The 9,521-nt window shown below is 47.0% G+C and overlaps 1 protein-coding gene across 1 annotated transcript; it reads right to left on the bottom strand.

Moving 5' to 3' along the window:
* Window positions 1-250: 250 nt before the first annotated feature.
* Window positions 251-9,489, bottom strand: TMEM120B (transmembrane protein 120B). Its single transcript, XM_085075509.1, has 12 exons — window positions 9,335-9,489; window positions 6,859-6,977; window positions 5,840-5,956; window positions 5,069-5,128; window positions 4,396-4,491; window positions 3,746-3,835; window positions 3,220-3,285; window positions 2,228-2,289; window positions 1,886-1,978; window positions 1,476-1,540; window positions 1,256-1,324; window positions 251-1,048 (listed from the first exon to the last, which is right to left on the bottom strand). The coding sequence occupies exons 1-12, from the start codon at window positions 9,401-9,403 to the stop codon at window positions 935-937; spliced, it is 1,020 nt and encodes a 339-aa protein (XP_084931635.1). The 5' UTR covers window positions 9,404-9,489; the 3' UTR covers window positions 251-934.
* Between the last annotated feature and the right edge of the window lie 32 nt (window positions 9,490-9,521).

Raw genomic sequence — 9,521 nt, 5'->3', positions numbered from 1 at the left:
CAGCTGCCTGAGGAGGTATAGATGTTCCAATGAGTCTGTAAATTCAAGCAGCACAACGACTTTAGCAGGGTGGCAGTCAGTATTTGGTCCCTGCCATCCTCTTGACCCATTCTCTTCATCATTGGTAGAAGTGCAGCATCTAGAGAAAGTATTTAATATTTGAGCTGAGCCTGTCCTTGTCTTTCCAGAACTGTGCCACAAAAACCAACCCAAGGTCTGTGTGTTTGTTACTAAAAAGGGGCTGAGGCAGTTGCATATTGAATAGTTTATTTTAGGTCCTTTCAGGCCTGGACAGATGACCTGGTCTCCCTGGAAAAGGACTAGCAAACTTCCCTGCCATTTAAAAACTGGTTTTTCTTGCATGATTTTATTTTCAAAAGAGGATTTCTCTTCTTTAAATAGCTTTTTAAAGGTGTATATAGCAGCAGTATGGTACAAAGATGAGCATTTTCTTTTCACAGTACACACAGGTTAGTATTGCCACTGAAAATATGCCTTAAACAAATGCTTTGAAAAACAGCATTCGCTCTGCCTTACTGATCCACCCGGAGTGTTCATAAACCTCTGCAAATTCAATACCCATAATTTAAATAATAAAACTGTAAAGTGTTAGGTATCATTCCAGAATTGGAATTACAGTAGATTCCACATTTTCCCAATGCTGGCACTTTGCCAGGCAGGTGCATGCTGCTCTATATACAGAAAAAAAACCCAGAAGCTAATACATTTTATATTAAATATACATAAATAGCAGGAGTGTGACTGGAGAGCCATGCTTGCATTAATACTGAGTCTGTGCTGGCAGAGTCCTTCACCAAACAGAGGGACAGATGAGTCCTTCTGAGCCATTGCGTGGCCAGGGTTGAGCAGGATCTGTCCCAAACCCAGCCCTGCTGCAGGCAGAGGGATGGATGCACACTGGGAGCAGAGGGAGTCACAGCTTCTTCACTTTGTCTTTGTTCTTCTGGAGTTTAGTGTGCACCACCTTGAGAGTAGTGAGGAAGTTCCCGAGGAAGAGCAGCAGGAACGTGAAAGCCAACACAAAAACCTGAGAGGGGAGAAGCAGCAGCATTTATTACCTTGTAATATTACAATATGGATTGTATTCAGCACTGCTGGACTCTACCACACAACAGGCTCTGTGCCACGTTGTCCTGAGATATTTAAATGGAGTCAGATGCCCAAATATCTTTCAGGATGTGGCCAAGGATCCCCTCTCCACTGCTCTGTGCTTCTGAGCAGAGCCAACACTCACCTGCCATTCCTTGCACTCCTTGTGCCTTGACAATCTGAAAAGCGTGATTGCATTATATAGCTGCCAGAACTGCAAAGAGGGGAAAAAAGGCAATTTAATTACAGGCAAAAATAATTAAACCTTGGAAACATTTGTCATGGATGTGTGTGATCCAAAGCACTTTGTGTATTGCAGCAGCAGACACTGCACTGCAGAGGGACAATGGGATCACACAACTTACATGCCCAAAGAACAAGAAGGGAAGGAGAAACGTCAGCCCTCGCCACATCCAGGACTGAAATCCTTCTGGAAAAGATTGACAGAAGAGACAGAGCATGAGCATGGAAGAGCCAGGACTGGACCTGCAGCTCTTCCCCACCCAGACCACCCTATAACAGCTATTCCTGTCAAGTAAAAACATTTATCTTGAAATAGCGGTAGTTGGAGGATGAAGATAGGGATGACCAAAACCTCCATCTTGGTCTCCTCAAATGCTGACAAAAATCAGATTCCTCTGCTCCTGACCCCCAGGACCTGAGGAGGAGATAAAAGCTTCACTGCCCTTCATGCCTTGGGACACATCACACAGCCCTCTCCCTGTCCAAAACCTGTGAAAAAACAGAGCAAAGAAAGTATAGCAGGAAACCTCACCTACTGTAAGGTCCAAGTGGTTTCTCTCCCCCAAAGCCCGGAGCCTATAGAGGCAGCCCCTTTGGTAATAATACTGTAAGAACTGAACACAGCCTGGAGAAGGAGAGAGAAAACATCACTACATTGGTTATTCAGACGTACGGTAAGTATCAAACTACTTTAATAATGTTTAATCCAACAGCATTTAATTATTGCTTATATTTGTGGATTGCTTATTTGTACACTATCTTTATATTCCTATAGTTTAATACTCCAGTATTTACCAGACAAAAGTGTTTTCTTCGAAGCACATTGACACAAAATTACTTTATCCCCTGAATTAGCAAGGTAAGATATACTCACTCTGAAATATTGAAAATGCTAAAAATTGACTGCGAAACATCTGATACATGAGTCCATCCGGCCTGGGAGCAAAACACAAGGGGAGGTCCATTAGTTTTCTAAAAGCATCCAGTGCAGTGCCCTTCCCCTTCCCCACCAGGCCTGATCCCATTAGCAAACGAGCCAGCAGCTGGTGCCCAGCCCATTCCATGCTTCGGGAGCCCAGAGAGGTGCTATAGCCACACAGGAAATGCTCTCATTGATTAGGTTTCCCCTCTCTAACATAGATAAATGCTGTCCTCTCTTTTCCATTATCACCGTTTTCTGCTGGCAGCAAAGCCATTCAGTATCATCTGAGCACTGGAGCAGGGGGTGGTTGTGCTCCCTATCCTGAGGGCAGTTCAGGATAGATGGAGGGCAAGTGACCTTCTGCCCCAGGCCGCTACGTCAGCTCCTTACAGATTCAGGAGCAGAAGCTTTTGTTATTTTAAAACAATTTTTAATAATTAGCTAATTGGTTCATGCCCAACTTGAGACAGGTTGCACAGGGGCCATACGTGGGATGTATCGTGGGCTGTCTGACCAACACCACCACCCACTGCAGGGGGGTAACTTGCATTTTTGGCTTTAAACTCTGTAATGAGTGCTCAGTAAAGGCATCAAACATTCATTTTGTGGTGTCCTTCCTCTGTAGCAAATTGCTGCTTGTTTCCTTAGTTACCGGGACAGAAACTGGGAGACTTGCAGAGATTTTGCTATCACCAACCTAACTACAGCCATAGGGTTTGGGTTTCTTTCTTTCTGTCTTTTTTTAAGCCAGCAATGTAAATACAAACTTGCAGTGTTGTATTTATCATTGAAAACATCTGTAACATCAAACAAATATTAAGTCTGATGCTCTGCCATATGTCCTGTGGCCACAGCTTCATGGTCACACTGGATTTAAATGCTCAGATGACAAAAACACCATGAAACAGGCTTGAACCACCTCGAGCAGGCAAGAGCAGACTTACCACGTTAACATCACTCCAGACAGGAACGTGGAAACGTAGTGATGAGACACCCACCAGCCTTTGATCCTGAGCAGAAAAAAACATGGCAGTTAGACAAGAAACACAGATTTCAGCATTGAAGTTCAGCCTTACAGACAAAAAATTATCTGACTTGGGGAGGAGGGACAGGGAACAAAGCAGATGGCCCAACTCAAGCACAAGGGATGCTGTGTCTCTAACACAAGGCTGCACAATTACAGTCCAGACCACATCTACAACTAACCCACAGCTAGCAAAAACAGCCAACACTTTGGACCAAAAACTCAGGGACTCCTAAGAATTGCAACTTCTCTCTCCCCAAACCTCAGGGGGCCACATGTGCTCTTGGAAGTGACCAGGGAAGAGGAAAGAGACAAGAGACTCTGCAGAGAAGCATCAGCATCTCAGATTTGCTGGGCTGCAGTGCAAAGCTGAATCCCTTTTTGTTGCCTGGTTTTCTTTTAAAGGCATTTCATGCTTTCCATGGTTTTTGCAGGTGGCACTGTACCTTGAGCCATTGCTAATGAGAATGCTTTCCCGTATCGTCAGCGTGCAGTAATACCACACCAACAGAAAGTTAAACACTTCATCTGTCACCCTGTTAAACAGAAAAAACACAGAGTAAAAACAAACCTTGATATTTTTAGATGCATTTTAAAAATCCCTATTTTTCCTGTCTCCTCCTGGGTAAATGAAAACCTATCCAAGTGAGGCTACAGACACCCAGCCCCATCCTGAACACCTATAACCCACATGCAGCACTGCACACACTGCAGATCCTGAGCTGATAAGCAGGTATGCAGGGATGACATTAAGTGCTGCTGAAGGAGAGAAAGCACCATGGAAGCAGAGGATGATCCAATTTAGAGAGGCATTTCCAGGCTAATTCAATGAGGAGATTCCATGAGATCTATATAAATCCAATCAACTAAAATAATGGAAGAGCATTATGCTCTGAGGCAAAAAATCGAAACACCAAAACTTTATTTTGCCATTTGCAAACTCCTGAAACCAAAGGGACATGGGGCAGCCTCTGTTCAGGGCAGCATCATTCCTGCTATGATCCTGCAGTCACTGTCCTTAACGGGATATAACTTAATTCAAACCCAGCGCACAAGTATTCAAAATACTTGATAAAAAGTAAAAAATGCAGCTTACCTGTAGTGGAGAAAAAACCTGCAGGCAACAGCCCCGAGTAACAAGATTATTGTCAGATAAAGTTTGAACTTCTCATACTCGTCCTTGTAGGCGAACCTGGAAGGGAACAGACACTGTTTATGGACACAAACAGATGTCTGACTGGAACATGGCTTTGCCTTTTCCAAACCAGATACAAACCCAAATGCCAAACCCAGAGACAGAGGTTTTGCTGAAACACTTGGAAAAGCAGCAGACAGCGGTGAAAGACAGCATTCTGCCTGCAGGGTGGGTCTGTCTCAGCTGCAAGACAATGGCTTAAGTCCATCAGAGCTGGTTTCTGGGCTGGCATGATAAGATTTAAAAAATATATATATATCTACAACTCCATTTTCTGGAGCACTGTATGCCTAGAAGTCACAATACTATTTTTCATTACAAAAAAACCTCCAACACTTTCACAGTAAAGGCCACAGGCTGACCTGAGCTTAAAAGCAAGCAATAGATGGAATCAGTTGAAGCTACATAAGACATTAGCTTGTCCCCATGTCATAGTCCAATTGCCCACCCCAGACATTTCACTTACCAGGTTTAAGAGAAACCCATTCCCCTCTCTGGGCTTCAGTCCACACCCACAGCTGGCCCCAGAGAAACCCATATTCACACATGTGGGAACATGGGAACACTCACTCACTTTGCTTGGTTGCTCAGGAGAGTGACATTCACATTTCCCAGCACCAGATTTAGGTACAAGCTGGAAGACAAAAACCAAGAGCAGACCCAAGTTGTTTTATTTGAACACCATAGGATGACCTAGATTGAGGTGATGAGATGGCAGCTCTGCCAAACCCATGTTTGCTGGAGGTTTTTGATTAAGACAAACTGGAGGGAAATGGCACAGAAGAGGCTTTAAACATGGAAATATTGGTCAGCATTTCCAGGAAGTTACTGAAAAGGGTTTTCTGCACTACAGTCTAAGGGCAATATATGTAGTGTGCACTGTCCAAACCCAAATATCACAGGTAGGATTTGGAAGAAAAGTTTCTGATAGAAACTTCCAAGGGGCTGCAGCATCTCACAGCCCTTGACAAATGACATAACTCTGTCCTAGCAACCCCGCTTAAAGAAAAGTATAAATTTAAGGTTGGTTAAAAATATTATTAAAAAAAAAAAAAGAGCAAAGTCTTGTGCTGATTCAACCCTCAAAAAAATTAGCTCAGGAAAACATCAGTGTGGAACAGTGAACTGCACAATCCCTTGCCAGTGCAGAAAACCTGCACTGCCCACACACATTTACATCCACTCACAGCTAATGAATTCTGTGTACAACTGACACAGCAGCTCAGCAAGAGATTTATGACTAATCCAATTTTACATGTCTTTCTTCAACATGAACCTTTCCTTCAGGGAAAAACTGCTGTGAACATTTAAAAATCCAAAATTCCTGGAGCACGTGAGCACATACCCATTCCTCTTAGGCAGGTAGGCTTCCATGTCAAAGAAGGCATTCTGCCTCTCCTTGATCTGGCTGCTGATCTCCTGAATGAGAGCAAACTCCTCAGGACTTGCTCTGGGCTTGCACCTGCAAGAGCACAGAAACAAGATATTCCTGTTCATGTTTCCACCTCCTGTTTATTTGAAGGAAAATAATGTCATAAAATCCACGCTGTTAAAAAGCTGGCTATGTGAGGTGATGCACTCTGCTCCTGTATTTCTGCAGCACCATTTGGCTTACTAAAACTTTATTTCACCACCAGGTTTATGCTGCTGTAGGTTGCTTCAACCAACTGATTTATAGATGAGCTTCTCTTTTCATCAGCTCAGTGACAGGATTGCATGAGAATATTGTGCTTTTCTGAAGGAACTCCTTCCACCTTGGGAACTTTGTGCGTAGTTTCAGGCACTGCCCTTGCAGAGGCTGCAGCTCTTCAGATACAGAGTATTTCAGGATGTTACAGGACACAGCTGATGATTTACTGACAAACTGTGTTTTTAGTAATTAATGTTAACCAGAGAGCAGTGAGCAGCAGAGCCAGCAGCCCATGGTGTCAGAGGTGCTGTACTCAGCCCTGCACGCAAGGAATTCAGCCCATGGCTCCTGGGGATCAGCCAAGCAGCCAGAGACAGCTCCCTCCTGTAAATCCACCCAGCAGCAAGTTACACCTTCAGGTTCAAGGACTGATGTTGCTCTTACAGAGCACAGCATTGCTCACCTGGCAAAACACACAGCCAAAAGCTGCATGGTCCTGCAATGTACAGCACACACTGCAGGGATGAAAGCCACACCAGCTCTCTTAACCTTCTTTATTTACAGAACTCCCTCTCTCACGCAGCTATAAACATTTTACCTGCCTATAATATGGAGCAACTTTAGCACTGCAACACTGATTTTATATTAAAGTGCTAAAAATCCAAGCATTTTAGCTCTTTGGGAAAGAGAAACATCCCATCCCTGCCTCCTCCATCCTCCAGGTCTCCCATTACCATTGCAGGCTGTGCTTCAGATCCTTCAGTGTCTTCTTCTGCCGGTGTATGGAGCTGCTGCAGGCTGTCTGCAAGCTGGTGACTTCTTCCAGTTTCTGCCTGTAAACTTTGTGTGTTTCCTGCAGGAGAAGAGGATATGGTTGGTAGGAAGAGCTGTTCTAGGTTATTCATGGCATTTGGTCCTCACCTCTAAGGGAAACAAGGAAAATCCTGGTTTTTTCGGGATACAACAGGCAGCCCTTTAACAAGCAAAGAGGGGGAGATGCCAAACCAGTACAGATACAATAGGGCTTAAATGGACACTGATGAAATTCCTGCAAGAGGAAAACCATCCTCTACACTCATTTCCTCTTTCTAAAGAGCTTTCCCACTCAGGAGTTCCTCACTCCCATCCCACCCTGCAATGAAGCCCCTAATCCTTGAATCCCCTAATCCTCCATTTGATCCTGATCCATGCACATCAAATGGTGGCTAAATCACAGAGCAGGCACTCCAATTTCACAGCCAGATTAAATCTGGGAGAAAAAAAGATGATGAGGACCTAACAGAGTAGCGGGGGAGGGGAAAGACATAAAAGAAGCCACAAATCCACAGCGTCCACCATCGCCATCCCAACCCCATGCATATTGAAGCAACCTACTGCCCCACATTCTGGTTTAAAGAGCTGAACCAATGCCCCTCCCTGTGGCCTCAAATGCTCTTTGAGAGGAATTCCTTTATCACAGCTCATTGGTCCCCTGAAGCCTCCAGTTAGTTCAGCCATAACAAGGATGAGCTCACTGTATGCAAACCCATCGAGAGGAGCCTCTGCTCACACCCCTCCCTCCTCTCGGGAATACCCGGGCTCTGCTTTTCCACCCTTTGCAAGGATTTCACCCCCTTCCCAGTAAGGAAGATCTCAGGAAGGGCTCACCAAACCCCAGGCAATGACCTCTGGGCCAATTTTAAGATCTACAATAACTTGGAAAAGAGAGTTTGCAGAGTTAGTGCCAAGAGACAGTGTGGGTTACATGGCTGTTTGCAAGGCTGCTTCACCTAATGGCATATCAACAACTACAGAACATTCCCACCACTTTCCCCAGACAATAAACATGGTGGTAAAACCACACAAACCAAGTCTTTGCTCTCCTCTTTGTCAGGATGTAGCTGGTAGCTGCTCTTTATTTACAAGAACAATCCAAAACAAGCTCCAGTATCCGATTTAAAGACCTTAATAACCAAACTAACCACGTACAGGCACTGCAGCTCTCACTGTTTCAGGATCACTCTGGTTTTGCTGAGCACACCTCTACAGCACTAACCACTGGTCAGTGACACTTAGCCACCAGCAGCTGTCACCCCACCAAGAAACATTTCTACTTTCCTTTTACAGGTGGGGAAACTGAGGCAGGGACAAGTCACTGACATTTGCTGTGGTTTAGGTCAGACTCAGATAGTGTGCCTGTCGAGAAGGTGCACACAGCAAACAAGTGACCAACAAAACCACACCAGCTGCTCTCCCCCAGCACCTAACCCTTGCTTCTGCTAACAAGAGTACAACATGAACGGAGTTTTAATTAAGACAAGCTAAATCTGGAAATCACACTTTTTTTCTTTTTTTTTGCATGCACGTTCTGTTTAACAGCCTAAAAGAGGCTTAAACAGCCTTCAGAGTGAGAACAGCCAGTCGTACTTTAAAACCGACTTTAAGATTTAAAGCACGTGTATAGGTGCAGCTCTAATGACAAGCAGGAAAGGGAAGGTTTCTCGAGGTAAAAGCTTTTTGTAGAACTGCTCTTGGTCCCTGCTCCAACGCCTTTCTATCCCTTAATGCACTTTTGCAAGATGGAAAAACAGGACTTGTATCCCACCACGGGAAATCAAACTCTGCCAGGAGATGCTGGCGGGACAGGCGCTGCCTGCACTGCTCTTTGCACCACACCATGGGTGCACAACCACACCAGGTCCCCTTTTTCCATCCTTGCTCCAGCAGTGGGAACCACCGCACCACATCTTCTCGGTGCATCCCCAGCGGGACCCGGGGCACGGCCACGGTTTGGTCTGGGCTGTCCCATGAGCTTGCAGCACGTGTCCGGGGTACCGGGGTCCAGGGTGTTTGTGGGTGCCGAGCAGGGATGCACAGTGCAGGGATGCACCGTGCAGGGATGCACCGCTGCGCTTCGTGCGGGCACCCCGCGGCCGCAGCGGAGGCATCGAGCACGCGTGGCCGCCCCGGGCGGGGCGAGGGGAAGCCCGCCCGCACCTCCGGCTGCTCTGCCGAGCTGCCCCGGGGGTGCGGCCGGCGGTGCGGACCCCCGCTCCCGTTCCTGCCGGTCCCGCTCCTGCCGGGCGCGCCTGGGGCGAGCCGGGGCCGGCCCCGCGTCACGATGCGAAACAGAACCGGCAAGGGCAGCGCGGGGCAGCGCGGGAGAAGCCGCGGCCGCGCAGGCGGGGGAGGCACCGCGATGCCCCGCAGGGCCCCGCCGCCGCCGCTCACCTGGAGCTGCCGGAACTCCTCCTCCAGCTCCCGCCACTCGCCGCGGCACCGCTCCAGCTGATCCCGCATGGCGCGGGACGGCGCGAGCTACACCGGCCGCCGGCGCGCTCCCGCCAGCCCGCACCCCCGGGCCCGCGCGCCGCCTGCGCCGCTGACGTCATGGCGCGCGGTCATGGGCGCGGCCCCG

Source organism: Lichenostomus cassidix, chromosome 15, assembly GCF_008360975.1.
Source record: "Lichenostomus cassidix isolate B80296 chromosome 15, HeHo_3.0, whole genome shotgun sequence".
NCBI lineage: Eukaryota > Metazoa > Chordata > Aves > Passeriformes > Meliphagidae > Lichenostomus > Lichenostomus cassidix.
This window is presented reverse-complemented; position numbering and strand designations above follow the sequence as displayed.

Excerpts from the sequence above, each read along its gene's own strand:
- TMEM120B (XM_085075509.1), bottom strand. The coding sequence starts at position 9,403 with ATGCGGGATCAGCTGGAGCGGTGCCGCGGCGAGTGGCGGGAGCTGGAG. Across the intron at positions 5,129-5,839 it reads TACCTGCCTAAGAGGAATGG|CTTGTACCTAAATCTGGTGC; the intron begins GTATGTGCTCAC and ends TTTGTCTTCCAG. Across the intron at positions 2,290-3,219 it reads TCTGGAGTGATGTTAACGTG|GCCGGATGGACTCATGTATC; the intron begins GTAAGTCTGCTC and ends TTTTGCTCCCAG.